General features: G+C 28.9%; 1 protein-coding gene and 1 pseudogene across 3 annotated transcripts; both read right to left on the bottom strand.

Moving 5' to 3' along the window:
• Window positions 1–1,332: 1,332 nt before the first annotated feature.
• LOC123272050 lies at window positions 1,333–7,016 on the bottom strand (annotated as a pseudogene).
• A 4,512-nt stretch (window positions 7,017–11,528) lies between these two features.
• LOC123272047 (aladin-like) lies at window positions 11,529–15,645 on the bottom strand. Of its 3 annotated transcripts, none has more exons than XM_044738667.1 (4): window positions 15,501–15,645; window positions 14,952–15,337; window positions 13,371–13,958; window positions 11,529–12,167 (listed from the first exon to the last, which is right to left on the bottom strand). In XM_044738667.1, exons 2-4 carry the CDS (start codon window positions 15,308–15,310, stop codon window positions 11,576–11,578), a joined length of 1,539 nt encoding a protein of 512 aa, XP_044594602.1. In that variant the 5' UTR covers window positions 15,311–15,337; window positions 15,501–15,645; the 3' UTR covers window positions 11,529–11,575. The 3 variants fall into 3 exon arrangements, with proteins under 3 accessions (XP_044594602.1, XP_044594601.1, XP_044594600.1); XM_044738666.1 differs by having other exon boundaries at window positions 15,441–15,595; XM_044738665.1 differs by having other exon boundaries at window positions 15,447–15,595.
• Window positions 15,646–16,560: the final 915 nt, after the last annotated feature.

Here is a 16,560-nt window from a genome sequence, read left to right as displayed (position 1 = left end):
CGCCATCTACATAGGATATAAATTAGCGGTTTATTTAAATTCAAATCAGACAAATAATTGATTAATAATATAATTATAAGAATAATTATTTGTAGAATAATATTAAGAACATCGTAACAAAGAAAATAAAACATATGGAATACTTAAATATAGAATGGTCACTCGAGAGAAAAATAAAATATAATATCTCGAGAAAAGCTATAAAAAGGATAAACTAAAATCTTAAATAACAAATACATCTTTGTTTCTTAGAGACTCTAGCAAAATACTACAATTTACGACTTTCAATAAAGGACTTTATTATCCTAGGCTAAACTAAATATTCCCTTTTTTATGGCTTTTCTTCTAACCAGGCAACGACTACGACGCCATGTGTTAAACACATGGTTAGTTTCACTTTTCCGAGAGAAAATTAAGCGAAGGCGTCACTTTTACTTTTGAGTCCCACTCTTGAAGAAATCGACCAATTAGAAATCATTCTTATAATAAATCCAACCCTAAAGCTAAAATCTCCCCTCTAAAATAAATTATTAACTCGATGTAAAACTTAGGAAAATTAAGATATAGCAGTAAGCAAGTAACTCCTGTATATGAAACATCTTACAATATATCCCATATAACTTGCATATAAAATCTCATCATTCATAATACCGAATGCCAAATCCTCATCCTAACTAGTATAAATTAATAATAATATTAATTATTATTCACGAAAGTCCGTAACAGGAATACTTTCGTATTCTTTAGCGAATTTTAAAGAGCCCGCCGATCTGAACCGAATCTAACTATAATATTGAGACATCTACAGCAGTAAAAACTTACTAAACATCGGATCAGATCATAACAGCATCGCTTAACTGACTCGAGCAAGGCCCCAAGCTCCCCACTCTGAGAATTAAGACAAGCGACAGCGCCGCCAAGTGCCTAAAAATGAAACTAACGAAGGCCGGTACGCAAGGCTTCCGCACAAGCACGAGTATATCAAAATGCACTGTTACAAGATAATAATAATAATCGATAAATAGATAATAATCGTCAGTAATAATAGATTTATTTGCATAGTAAACAGTAATTTATTCTGCATCTCAATAGTTATTGAAGCTCCCGTCAGTAATAATATTATTAATTATTCTTTTCTTCTATATTAAAAGCTTATCAATTTTTTTTTTCAATTAAAAAATTTTAGCAAAAATTGTAATGATTTTTTTTTTTTTTTTTAATTAAACATATTAGAATTTTACAAAACATAATATAATTTACATTAATGACATTAAAAACTATAAAACTCGTCAGCGAGTTTCTTGAACCAAGAAATTGTTAATTAAGTAAAAGTATTTTTTTTCCTCAGTGCAGGAGGGTAATTTTAAATTAAAAAAATTTTTTTATTTGATTTAAAATTATCTAAGCTGTCCAGAGTGATGCAATTTTCTTCCTCGCCGAGTAGTCTTCCGACTGTTTCAAATGGCACGAATTCTGGTTCATCTTCGAAGCCATCTAGGCCTCAGGTGTTGTCAATTTCCGTCTTTTGACAGTCGATTTTAGCCGCGGGTGGGTTTGGGGGTGAATTTGTAAACGATTGGGGAGTTGATACTGCTGCAGATGTCTCGGTGTGATTTTTCACGTGCTCACGGAGGCTCGATGGATCGGTGTATCTTTTTCCGCATCCAGTTACTTGACAGGCGTACGGTTTCTATTTAAAATACAAAATAAATATCATTATAAATTATCAATTATTAAGGGCCAGTTTTTCAATCCAGGATAAAATTTTATCCAATGATAAAATATATCTATATATTTCATATTTTATATAAATATACTTGCAATAATAATTTTATATGATGATAAATTTAGCAGATATTTGATCATTTTTTTTAACAAATAAATTATGGCAAAAAAAAAATTGACATGTAGAAATTTTTAAAAATTAAAAATGCATTTTTTTAAAAATAATTTTTTGGAACAATTTAAAAAAAAAAATTAAAAAATTCTCTAGTGACTGCTAACTTTAATGTCATTAATTTTATCCTGGATAAAATTTTTTCTCGGATTGAAAAACGGGTCCTAATTTTTTTTTCTTTGTTTTTCTCTTCTCAAATTTCTTAAAACTATCTTCTTTTTACAGATTTTATTTATTGTATATAAATATTAACTAAAAATTCTACACATGAAAATGTAATATATTGTTGTAATATATTGCTGGAGGCGTTTCTTTTCAAATAAATAAATAAACAAATAAATAAATTACTAGTTTTATACATTGCGTGATTAATATTACTTTTAATTACAGTTATAAAGTAAATAGAACTCCGGTAATTATATTTTGTTTTTACAATTTAATTTATCATTTCCGTAATTATTTTCTTTTCAAATAAAAAATATTCACTGAAAAAGTAATTAATTTTTTTTTATAATAAAATATTTTTTTAAAGAAAATTTCTTTTAAAAAAAAATAATTTTTTACTGTGAGAAATTTTCTGACATGCAAGACGTGAAAAATTAAATTTGACATGGGTCCTTTGGGACTTTTCCTTCCTCAAAACAAACATATGTTCCGACTTTAAAGCTACAATCAATATTAATTCTCAACACTTTTTTAAAATTTTAAATTAGTTAAAAAAATGATTAATTTAATTCAAGAAAAATGTTTACCGTGTCGATATGAGTCCGCTGGTGTTTAGTTCTGTCGCTGCTGTTGCTGAACGCTTTGGTGCATCCGACATACTGGCAAGAGTACGGCCGCTCGCCGGTGTGAGATCTCTGGTGGATTTTCAAATTTTCCAGCCGTGAGAACGCTTTTTTGCATCCTTCAAACTTTAAAATAAATAATTATTAGTGTTTGAATAATTAAAAAAATTTTTTTTTATAAAATACTAGCTGACCCGGCAAACGTTGTTTTGCCATATAAATAATTTCCTAGTAATTTCTAGTGTAGACAAAAAATAGCTTACTTATTGTAAGTATGTATGTATGTATGTTAGAATGTGTATATTGTATGTATGTAAGAATGTGGTATATGCGTGAAATAAGCATGGAGCGCTGTGAACGATGAGGGAATATAAAAATAACGTGCCGATAAGTAAGCCGTTCATTGGTTCAGGTGGTGTTTCAATTTCAGGTAGTTGCACTTTTCCTGACGCGCAACACATCCCAGCTGGCTCATTTTTGAATTTCAGAGCATGACAATGCGGACATTCCTTGTCCATAGCACCAATTACCACTTTTGAATGAGCATAATATTCAATATCGGGCTCATACTGGAATGCTAGACGCAGGAATGAATCAGATATAAATGCTCGATGTACCTGTTGGCGTTGTTGGTCGTTTGTTCTTCGTCTATTGACTGTGAAACGGCGTGATTGTCGTTGTTCTAATCTTCTGACTTCATTGCGTTCAGCTCGTGTATCGTCTGATTGTTCTTGACGCAATTGCGCCATTCTCACACGCGCTCTAGTATTTTCTTCCTGAACTTGTTCTTCGGTTCTTTGGGCTCTTCTATTTCGCAAGTTTCGAGCTTTACTTGTACTGCGGCTCAAATCAGCCCCTTTGCGTTTTCTTGGCATTGCTCACTGTACAAAACATACATAAATAGAATGAATGAAATTATTTAATGATGAAAAATGTTAAAAGTATAATTAGGGCCAGGATTTTTGCCGCAGTTTTGAAATGATTAGTTTTAATTTATGAAATTATAACAAAAATATAAGTTTTATGGAAAAATTTTTCAAACAAAAGTAAAAAATTAAATTTTATGAAAACATTGTCTCTTATAATTTTTTCATACAACCAATATTTCCATTGACATTTCAAAATAAAGATTCATAATGATTGATTTTTTGGAAACTATGGAAATCTTAATTGTTCAATTACATTTTTTTAATAAAATTAAATTAAAATTACATTTTTATAAGATCAACAACATTTTCGATATAAATAAAAAAGTATACTTACAACACAAAATCCGTTGTTATTGGAAGCTCGTGTCACGTGTTGAGTACTTTTGAGGTTATAAAATCACTTGATTAACTAATCGTGCAAAATACACTCAAAATTGATAATTTAATTATTATTGATAAAATAGGAATGATTAAAAGTTAATATGAGAGTTACACTGAGATAGCAAAATAATAATTGTCAACGTTACTACTACACTTGATGCATAAACAATAATGATGGCCGACAACTGTGTAGAGAGTGAGAAAGAAAGGAGACCGGCTTCGTTCTCATCCCTACTCCGTGCTGTTTACTGGGTCAGAAGTGACACCTGTAGACATCTGGCGGGGATAACTAATTAAATGACGATTGATCAGTTTTCGACCGGAGAGGAAAAATGATTAAATTACTAAAATGGCTATTAAAAAATAAGGGTTGATCGTAGAAGGGTGAAAATTGAGGATTGTATGTATTTTTGTATGTTGTATCATAAAAAAATAGAAATTAAAAATTTTGTCTAAAAAATAAAAAAAAAATTTAGGGGTGAACTACCCCTAACATTTAGGGGGATGAAAAATAGATGTTGGCCGATTCTCATAGATACCGGATAAGCACAAAAAATTTCATCAAAATCGGTCAAACCGTTTCGGAGGAGTATGGCAACGAAAACTGTGACACGAGAATTTTATATATTAGAAGAAGATTAATACTTACAGGACACTTGTTTGGTTTTTCACCACTGTGGACCCTCATGTGAACGGTCCCATTCTGGGACATCCTTGCCACATACACGCAAATTGGTCATTGGAGTTACCAATTTTCTTGTCCTTATCTTTCTGCGATCTTCGTCCTCCGTGGCCATTATTAGCAGAGGATTCGACGTGTAGCTTCTCGATATGCTTGACAAGACCGTCGAGATTGTTAAAAACATAGCCACAGTTGATCCAAAGACACTGGAGCCTTTTGCCTGCAAGAGTGACAATAAATTATTAATGAAAAATTTTATAAAATTAATTTATTTATTAATAAATTATTAACTCAAAATTTATAAAATAAATTTTATTAAAAAATTATAAAATAAATTTATACACGGAAAGAACAAGATGACACTGGATATCATCCTAGATTATATTGAGTGAAAAAAAATTTTAGATAGTAGCTAGTATAATCCAGATATCACGCATTATATCTGGAATTTTTGACCTACTATTAGAAATCTTTTTTCACCACAGATATCACTGAGTATAATCTGGGATGATATCCAGTGTCATCTTGTTCTTTCCGTGTATATTAATAAATTATTAACGTAAAATTTATAAAATAAATTTTATTAAAAAATTATAAAATAAAATTTATTGAAATTTTATAAAATAAATTTATATATTAATAAATTATTAACCAAAAATTTGTAAAATAAATTTTATTAAAAATTTGTAAAAAAAAAATTTATTTTATAAATTTTATTAAAAATTAATAAAATAAATTTTATAAAAAATTTGTAAAAAAAAAAATTATTAAAAATATATAAAATAAATTTAATTAAAAATTTCCAAAAAATCTAAAAATACATACCATTATTTTGATTATTTCTTTTATCAATAATCAATCCTTCATTCTGTGTCATAATAATATGATTAGAATCTTCCTGAGATTTGAAGCTCATCAGATTATTATTAGTAGTTTCATTTTCAATCAAGTGTCCAATGGGACAATGCCCGATAGAGTTGCCACCCGAATTATTATTATCATTAATCTGATTATTATTATTACTAACATTTCTAAAAGAAGATAACACATTATTAGAAGTTTCAGGTACCAGTTTAGTCGGATCTCCACGAATAAAACTGAGGTCAAACTCATCAACAGCCTGAAGACTATTAAACTCCTGCTCCTCAAAGTATCCCGGCCCAAGAGAAATTTAAAATGGCAAAGAATTTCTCATTTCTTCTTCATAAGTTTCCTGAAATCCCTGATGTCCCTTTAAAGTCCTGATAGTGATCTTCATCGTAAAAATGATTCCCGTTTGAAAAATTCCGTGAAAATGAAAAAGCGGAGCTAACAGAGGGCAATCTATTATTATTCCCCCAGGGATTTCCATCATTGTTTCCATCATTAGAGAGTTCTCCGTACTCACTTCCTGGGAAGTGTTGTTCCCCGGGCCAAGAAGTCGGGGTGTTTACTTCACTGCCGGTGCTGCCAGGTGAGTTTATTCCAATGGTCAGTGCAGTTGTGCGACTGCTGGGCGGGTATTCAAAGATATTAATATTATTGGAGGTAATGTGGTCCCAGTCGTTGCCAGCCGGGCTGGAGGTGGACATCGGCGAAGACATGCTCCAGGAAAATCCGTCGAGCGCTGTCGGAGTGTTGGGAATTAATTCAAAGCTCCGGTCAAAGACTTCTTCACTTTCCATCACTGATATTCTTCCGTGATCTAGCTTGTGGTCAAAAAATCTTTCACCGTGCATGATAAAATAATAATTATAGATTAAAAATTATCGTAAATAAAGTAAACACTCGCTCACGAGGTCATCAAAAATTGTCACGATGATCACTGGCTCAGAGATGCGAGTATACTGAGTTGATATAAGCCAGTTGAGCGCCGTTAGAATAAATCAAAAAGACGAATCTTAAGACCGTGATCCCCTCCAGCCCTTGGAAGAAGCTCGAAGGCCCAAAGGGAACCATGGACCAGACTCTGCGCCGCCCACTCACGTGGCTCTCGGCCTATCCATCGAGATGCTGGTTATCAAGCTAGAGAACTTTGGATGCACTTGGAACTCTACTAGGGGTCCAACAAGCTACCAGCAGATAGGGGACTAAGGGTGCTACCGCACATCTGTCTGAACCGTCATCTTCATATTCTTCCATATTAAGCTACAGTCTCTTTACTTGCTTTATAAAATAATAATAATAATGTCGAGCTGTTTTTTTGGAGTTATCGTTCTTGCAAGTCAAATCGAGGAGCTTACAAGTTAATGACTCAAGTGGGTTGTCCTCTTCTGAGCTGGAAGTCTAAGTATTAGGACGTAATTCTCTTGACTTTTGTTTATCATTTTTGATAATATTATGCTCGATTATTATGATAAACAAATTTGTTCCGAAAAATTGTTTTTAAAAATTGCATTTTTAGTTTTTTACAATTTCAAAATGTCAATTTTTTTTGTCATAAATTATTTATTACAAAAATTCTTAAAATTGTCAGCTATCTGTTAAATTAATTTTCATTAATTAATGACATTATAGTTAGCTGTTACTTTATAATTATTCCGTTTTTTTCAGCAAAAAAATTTCCAAAAAATTATTTTTAAAAAATTATATTATTAATATTTTACAATTTCTAAATGCCAATTTTTTTTGTCTAATTATTTGCTACAAAAATTCTTAAAATTGTCAGCTATCTGCTTAATTAATTTTTATTAATTAATGACATTAAAGTTAGTTGTCACTTGACAATTATTCAATTATCTTCAGCAAACAAATTTGTTCCGAAAAATTGTTTTTTAAAAATTATGATATTAAAGTTAGCTGTCACTTGACCATTTTTTAATTTTATTTAACAAAAAAATTTGTTCCACCAAAAAATTGTTTTTTAAAAATTGCATTTTTAGTTTTTTACAATTTCTAAATTATTTTTTTTAATAATTTTTTTTTTGTTTTAAAAATTCTTAAAATTATCAGCTGCTAAATTAAATTTCATTAATTATTATTCTTACGCGAGAGAAACTGAGTTGAAATTACTTCTCAAAGCTAGGTTAGGTTAACCTGAAAAAAATATTTTAATTAAATTAAAGATATTTGATTATTTTTGAAGAAATTTATTTATCAAATTAAAGTTAACAGCTGATCATTTTTGTTTTTATTCAATAAAGAAATTTGTTTTTAAAAAATAGAATTAAATGTCAATTTTTTTCATGACTTTAAAGTTAGCAGTCAGTGATAATTTTTTAATTTTATTTAATAAACAAATTTATAGTTTTTTGAAATTTCTGCATGTCAATATTTTTTTCTCATTCTTTTTGCCATAATTTATTTGTTAAAAAAATTATTTAATATCTGCTAAATTAATTATCATTTTTTTTTTTTTACAATTTGTATGAGACTGAAGTTAATTTAACTGACATTAGAAATTTTTTAAAAATTAAAAAAAAATTGACAGTTGTCAGCTAACTTCACTATCATTAATTTATTTGTTCCAAAAATTTTTAAATATCTGCTGAATTAATTTTTTTAATTAATTTTGATAAAAGTTCTGTATGTAAAAATTATAAATAAAATTTTTGTTGATATTAATAATTTATTTTAGTAAAATAAAAAAAATGGTCAAGTGTCATTGGATTTTTAGTGACATGAAGAAAATAAATACTGTGGATTAGTGTGTAATTTAATATTCAATTATAAATAATGATTGATCCTCACAGAAGCGTTAGTCCGTTATTTATTTTTTAAAAATTTTGACAGGTTTGGGAAATCCTGAAAAAATGTAAAAGTTTGTTGAAACCACAGGGGGGGCAAGACTTTCTCGTCCAGTCCAGAGTTAAGTCGGTCTTTTCGTCACTGAGTACTCGAGAAAATTAAAAATGCACTTGAGACTTGGGTAAAAAAATGTCAAAGCAGCTGTCGTACACGCGTCACTTATTAACAACAGTTTCTTATTACTCTCTACTCATCCAAAAGGTTTTTATATCACTTTTATATGCTGAGCTTTTTTTCTACTTGTTTTAATTTTTTCATCAACCTTCTTTTTATTCTTATGCCTAATTCTACACTTGTCATTTTTATTTATCAACGTTTTCATTCATTCGTGTTATAAATTCGCCTAACGGCTACCAGATTATCGAGACATAAAAAAGGCTTTGCAAAAAATCACATTATATTCTATTCATTTTATAAAGATTCATCAAGAATATATAATATTATATTTATCATAAAACTGCCCAATCACTGATTATTTTTTACTATTTTTTTATCTCCATTAAATTTAGTAATAACGAAATTTCATATGATGATTCATGGACGTTAATTCTAAACGTCAAGAAGAAAAGATTTTTTAAAACTGTCAGGACAAATTTATTAAGTTTATTTTAGTTTTATAGAGATATTAAATCAAAAATATAAGCTACTGAATTATCTAATTGTAAAACAATTTCTTAACCACTAAATTTATTTATTTATTTAATATAATAAATTTTAAGTATCATACTAAAGTTAGCTGACAAATTACAATAATAAAAAATTTATTTTTAAATTTTCACTAATAATGTTTTATAATAATTAAATTGTTGTAAAATTATAAAAAAAAATTTAATGACTGTCAAAACTTCAGTGTCATCTTTTAATTAAATTTTTACTTCATAAAAATATTTTTATTTAGAATAACAAAATATTTTTAAAAAACAACTGACAGAAAAATAAATTTAATAATAGATAGTGAAAAAAAATTTATTTTTGTTTTTTTAATAAATAATGTCTTACATAATCAAAAAATCAAAATTATTTTTAAAAATTTTCTAGATTTTAATTATTGAAAAAATTTTTAATCTGAAGTTAGCTAACAGCTGTCAATTTTTTAAATTTTTATTACAAGTCACAAAAAAATGCTTTTTAAAAATTTACTATAATTTTTTTTATGACATTAAATTTAGCTGTTCACAATTGAAAAAATTTTTTTTAATAAATAAATTATGGCAAAAAAAATTATTAAAAAAATGGACTTGGAAAAATTTAATAAAATAAAAAATGCAATTTTTTAAAGAAAATTAAAAAATTGATAATACTAATGTTAGCCGACGTTTTTAATTTTTTGATTTTTTTTTTCCAATAATTAAATTTGACGAAAAAGCATTTTTTTTTAATTGCACTGACAGTTTTTTAAGTTTTTTACAAATGAAATTTTTTTTTTATTTTTTGTAATCATTTTTTCAATAAAAAAAAATTCTAAAATTTTTTAAATGTCGGCTAACTTAATTTTCATAAAAATTTTTAATTTTATTTTACAATTAAATTAACTCTAAAAAATTATTTTTAAAGAATTGCATTTTTAATTTATTTAAATTTTCTACATGTCAATTTTTTTTCTTATTTTTTTTTTTTTGCCATAATTTATTTGTTAACAAAAGTTCTAAAAATTATTAAATATCTGCTAAATTAAATTTTATAAAATTGTCAAATAAAAATTAAATTTATTGTCATATTTAATATTAATTTAATTGCTATAAAAAAAAAAATTCTATTGCCTAACTTGAGCGTAAAAAATAAAAATATTGTCACCACGACTTACAACTCCAAGACGTCAATGACCTATAAAAGTAGCATCAACATCTCATTTTCCCCTTGAGCTTCGTAATAGTAATAGGTCTTATGCACTCGTTTAATTTCTTCTTAGTACAACATCCAACCCCCATAAAACATGTGAACATGAGCAAGTTCTTACAAGATTGTTCAATAGAACACATGGTTGCTCGCTACGGACGGTTGTACGTCATATTACGGGTAGTTTAGTGATAGAGTAGCACATGTGGTCTGCCAGCCCGCTCTGCTTACATTATTTTACACACACACACACACATGCTACTACAGTGACTCGGGGTCGTCCCAGCGTTTTTGTCGAGGCACCTGTCAACCTCGTTCACCATAGACTCCGCATGTGTATCTTCGTCGTTGAAATAATATACTGATTCCGATCGTTTTACACATGCGGGTGAGAATGCAATATAAAAAACATGGTTTATATGTCGTATATATATAAAGAATTTAAAAAATAAAAATAAAAAGAGAAGAAAAGATTATAAAAAAAATTCATCTCGCATATTACGATCTTTGGCGAGTTATTAACCCAAAAAAACGTTAATGTCTATACTAGTTACGATCTAGAAAAAATTTCTCAGATAAAAAACTATTTCAGATGATATACATTAGTATTTTAAGGAGTACAACACGCGCGTCAACGTTTAGCTTACGGTCAAGTGGCGTAAAAATAGAAAGTCGTGCGCTCTGCATGTGACTTTGTATAATTAGACACCAAGTTGTGAAGACATATCGTTCTTTCTTGTATATTGTCATAAACTCATACTTGTACTTATGTATGAGTGTTAAATATCAGCTTCATTTTTTCAATACTAACTTGTAATAATATTTAGATTCATTTAATTGTAGAAAATAATTTTATATTGACACAGTAGTACATTGACTTTTAAATTAATTGTTTTATCATTATCAAATTAATTTTTTTTAATATGAAAATGAAGTATGAAACTAAAATTAGCTGACAGCGAAAATTTTTATTTTTTTTTTTTTATTAATTGAATTAATAAAAAAATATTTTTAAAAAATTGCACGTATAGTTTTTCAAATTTTTTACATGTGCAATTTTTGAATTTAATTTTTTTAAAATAATTTTAGTAATCAAAAAAATTCTGAAAATTGTCAGCTGTATAATTTTATTTTCATAAATTAAGCTAGCTGACATTTCAAAATTTTTAGAAATTTTTTATCGAAAAAATTTCAATTAAATAATTTAAAAAAAAAAATTCCACATGTTAAAAATTTGAAAAACTATAAGTGCAATTTTTTAGAAATATCTTTTTAGTTGTAATTTAATTAAAAAAAAAAATCAAAAATTTTTAGCTGCTAACTTTAATGTCATTTTTCAATAACATTTAACGGGAGAATCAGAAATTTCGACAATAGGAAACTGTTGAACGCGACCGCTGGACCAGGCGATAGTCAAGCATGCTTTTTGTTTGCTACTGTCCTCCAAATATTGATGAAACTGCAGACAATTAGGATATTCACCCACAAACCCTTTTATTAAACAACCTGGTGTAATTTGTGTTACCCGTGAAATAGTGCCAACTGATGTTTTAAAGACCGCGACTAATGGACTGTCTTGAAATAATATTGCGAGATATTTGCCAGATGGATCCCAGTCCATGGCTACAACACGTCCGCCTACAACTTCTTCTCCATTAGCACTATCATCGTCCTCGTCACTTCTTGAACAGAATGCTATTTTAGTAAGATCAATAAGTGGTATCGCAACTTTAGTATCGCTGAAAGAAGTAACACCACGTGCATCAAAAATATTGTCTTGCAGCGGAAGTGAAAACAGCGTGGCCGGGTCCTCTGTTGATGTAAATAAAAGTGTCTGATGAGGCCCAAAACAGGCAACAGCTACACGGCCATTAGGTACGGTCCATCGTTCAGCTGTCCAGGGTCTTCCAGTTCCAGTGTCCCAAACTCTGAAATTATTATTATTTTTATTTATTTTTTCTAAAGACTGGTTTATAATACTTTATAAATATTTTCTAACGTAAGTCATTAATTTTCAGTTTATTGGCTAATACAACAATTTTTTTTTTCTCTAATTTTTTATAATATTAGATATAAATTGAGGATAAGTTATTTATGCCTGGAAATATAGGCTAACAATATTACGAAAAATTAGAAAGAAAAAATTGTTGTATTAGAGACTGGGTAGCCAATAAACTGAAAATTAATTACTTACGTCAGAAAATATTTATAAATTATTATTATTATTATTATTATTTATTGGCCATAGAGTCTAAGCCTCTTGCGGCCATCCAAGTTACAAATAATATACTTTTCATATAGTATACGTACATAAATAATAACAATGAACATTTTAATAATAAAATAAACAATAAATTCTAAAAAAATAATGAAAATTTTCAATACCATAATGTGATAAACAATATAAATAATAAGGTGCGTCAAAATTTAATTTCAAAAGCAACATTTTAAAATTGGAATTTTGAGTTCCGCTTTTAGCAGGAGTTAGGTTTGGGCATTTCCTGAGATATTTTGATGTGTCAGGATTTATTTGATATTCACATAATTTTTTAACAGAAGTTTTGTTTAAGCATTTTTTCTGGAATTTAAAAATTTCAAAATTTGGCCAAACGAAGCTCCTGTTAAAAAATTCTGTGAATATCAAATAAATCGTGATACACCAAAATATATTAGGAAATGCCCAAATACAGCTCTTGTTAAAAGCGAAAATCAAAATTCCAATTTTAAAAGGTTGCTTTCGAAGATTAAATTTTGACGCACACTAATAAATAATTTCAATACTTAAATCAATGTAGTGAAAACAAAATAAATAATTTGAATATTAAATTTTCATTAATAAATTTTTTTTTTTTTGCTAATATTTATTAATATTATGATACGAATCGATTCAGAAAAGATTGAATTTTTTTATTATATTGATTAAATTAATCTCTTGTGAAAAATATTCTTGTAGGAATCATTTAAACCAATTAGCATGAGTCATTCAGGCTAATGAAGAGCAAAAATTTCCCTAAAATAGTTCCCATGTATTATTAATGGTAGTTTATTTTATATTTTATTTTTTGTCAGTCAATCTTTGGAGTGTAAATAAAATTTTAGGGAAGAAAAAATAACAACCAAAATTTCCATACCTGAAAACTGTCCGACATGTGGCGGCAAGAAGTTTAGCGCCACATGAAGACCATCTAAGAATACATTGACCTCCACCCCCGAGTCTCCTCAAGGGTACTCCTGTTTCTCGAGCTACATCCCAAACTACAATATTGAGATCGTTGGGCGAACATGACACCAATAAATCACCCTCAGGGTGCCAAGCGACTCCTGTAACCGGAGCATGGTTCCTCTGACGCAGGAATGTTGCGTGGCTGAGAGAGTAACTGGCCGCTCCGAGCTCGATCGTCCAAACAAGCACTCCTCCGCAGCAAGCTGCGGCTAATTCGCGACCTGCGTGAGGTCGCCAGCTCATCGAGCAGACTGACTTCTGACCACCGTGTCTTAGGACAGCCGCGCTCTGCGTCTCGCTGGAGAAGATCCTGATCCGGTCGTCGCGAGTCGCCAGAGCTAGCCGGGCGCAATGAGGGTGCCAAGCTAGGCACCTGATCAGCGCTGTGTTCCAGTCCCGGGTCGCTGCTATGTCAGCGACTGATCCCGAGCCCACGGATGGTAGTCCGTCGCAAGATGACGTTTTTCTCTCAATAAAATCCAAGACCGTCGAAATCCTGGGGATTTTTTTAATATTATCATGACATTTAAGTAAACAGTCACTTCACTGTTTAAAAAAAATTTTTTACCAAACAAAATTATAAAAAAAATTATTTAAAAAAAATTGCATTTTCAATTTTTTAAAATTTCTAAATCTCAATTTTCTTTTGCCATAGTTTATTTGTTAAAAAAAATTTTAAATTAACAAATATCTGCTAGATTAATTTTTTTTTAGGTATTTAAGCTGCATTCGAAAATGCTCTATCTCTAGATACATAATTAAAAAATGACCTTGTATCTTGTGAACTATTGACAATTTTGAAGATATAAGCTCATCCTGATGTTACACTGATCGAGACCTTTCATTTGAGTACCCACATCAATTTTTCATATATTTTATATATTTATATATATATGATATACATGTATATATGAAAAATATATTAAAAATACATGTGGGTACTCAAATGAAAGGTCTCGATGAGTGTAACATCGGGATGAGCTTATATCTTTAAAAATGTCAACAGTTTACAAGATACAAGGTCATTTCTTAATTATTGACATTTTTAAAGATACAAGCGCATCCCGATGTTACACTCATCAAGAGCTTTCATTTGAGTACCCACATCAATTTTTCATATATATATATATATATATATATATATATATATATATATATATATATATATATATATATATATATATATATATATATATATATATATATATATGCTATATATATGTATATATACAAAATATATCAAAATGCATGTGGGTACTCAAATGAAAGCTCTCGATAAGTGTAACATCGGGATCAGCTTATATCTTTAAAAATCTCAATATTTAAGAAAGTACAGTGCAATTTAACAATAGTCATTATTTAATAAAGTAAAATTTTATTTATTCATAGCTCACAAGTCACGGCAGTCACATAGTGACTGCAAGGTTGTTAATTTTTTATTAATTTATTAATATATTATGAATAAAATTATTAAATGAATTAAACAAACCTTGTGGCGATCCAATGGACAATTGCTGTCACTCTTCTAGGATCCTCTGCAGCGGCGACTCGTATTGCCTCGGTCAACCCTTTCTCCCGCCAAACACTGGCTATCTTTTTCAAAGCACTGTCCTCGACGGGTAAAAACAAATCACCAGCTCCGATAGTCCGTGCAGATTCCCGCGTTGCCAGCATGTCAGGCGTAATGTTGACCTCGGGGTAATTACGTACGTACTTAGCAAACGGCTGAGTTTCATCGTTTAGCTTTGTTTTGTCACAGTACACCGGGGAATCACCAATTAAGCCGACAGTAGCCTTATGATTTACATCAGGTGCTTCAAAGTCACCCAGAGAAACTATCTTCAGCATTTTTACTCCTATTGCAAATTTATTTACCTAAAAAAAAAATTTTTTTGTTGGTTAGAATAACTTTCTGTAAAATTGTAAGTTTGTAATAAATTTTTATGAAGAAATAATTATTCTATAAATAAAACCTTACACTTACGGATATTATTAGAGTGAAGCAATGATTTTAATATAAAAGAAACCTTGCAAATACCTGGATGTTATTATCTAATTTTCATTACTTAGTATACATTGAACTTCACTATACTTTACTGTACCGGCTTTTGTCGCGCCGGGCGGGAATTCTATTTGCTGGTTTTAAAATTGTTGCCATAGAAACCCCGCGCATGCGCAGAGTATAATCCACAAGTACTTCAAACTTTTATTAAGGTAGTACCATCGCCAGAGTCGTTTTCTTAGGATTTTTTTTTTTTAATTTTGGCAGATTAATATTCATATAATTCTGCGTCGATTGGCGCAATTTGAAAATTTTTGACCATCTAGTTTCAGAGATATTTAATTTCAAAGTTTGAGTTTTGAACGATTTTATACATTGCGGTATACGGGATATTGAAAAGTTTACCTACAAACATTTTTATATCTCAGAAAATTTTCTTAGGATTCTTTTAAAAAACTAGAGTAACGTTAACTAACAACTAAACAATTTTTTAAAAATAATTTCATTGATATTTACCACACAGTTTTAGAGATATTTATTAATAAGTAATGAAAAATTTACCAGACTTTAGCCGAGGAAGGGATACGTTATTAAAGCTGTGGCAACAACGCAAGTTTTGTGAGCCGCGAAAAAAATATGAGACGCGCATGCGCTGAAAAATTTGAAAAGTTTAATTTATGTTAAGTGTAACATCATAGTTATTAATTTTATTTATTTAAAAAAAAAATAACAATGATTATTTTATGAAAAGAAGTATTTTTTTATATTTATAAAAATTCAAAAAGTTAACCATTTTAATATAATAATATATATTAATCTTTCATAAGTTATAAAAATAATAGTCAGATGAAATAATTAAAAAAAATACTAAAATTTAAAATTAGTTAATACATCAACATAAAAAATTTTAATTACTGATTTTTCTGAAAAAACAAAACATTGTCAATTATTTTTTTTTTTCTATTTGTTATTTGCATAGTTATTTGCATATTTGCTAGAGATTTCTAGATTTCTGTCGTTTTTCAAGGACTTTTTTTATGAATCGTTCTTTATAAGTCAATTTTTCAGATATTGTAATTATATTTCCGAATAAATG

Source organism: Cotesia glomerata, linkage group LG9, assembly GCF_020080835.1.
Source record: "Cotesia glomerata isolate CgM1 linkage group LG9, MPM_Cglom_v2.3, whole genome shotgun sequence".
In the NCBI taxonomy this organism is placed as follows: domain Eukaryota; kingdom Metazoa; phylum Arthropoda; class Insecta; order Hymenoptera; family Braconidae; genus Cotesia; species Cotesia glomerata.
This window is presented reverse-complemented; position numbering and strand designations above follow the sequence as displayed.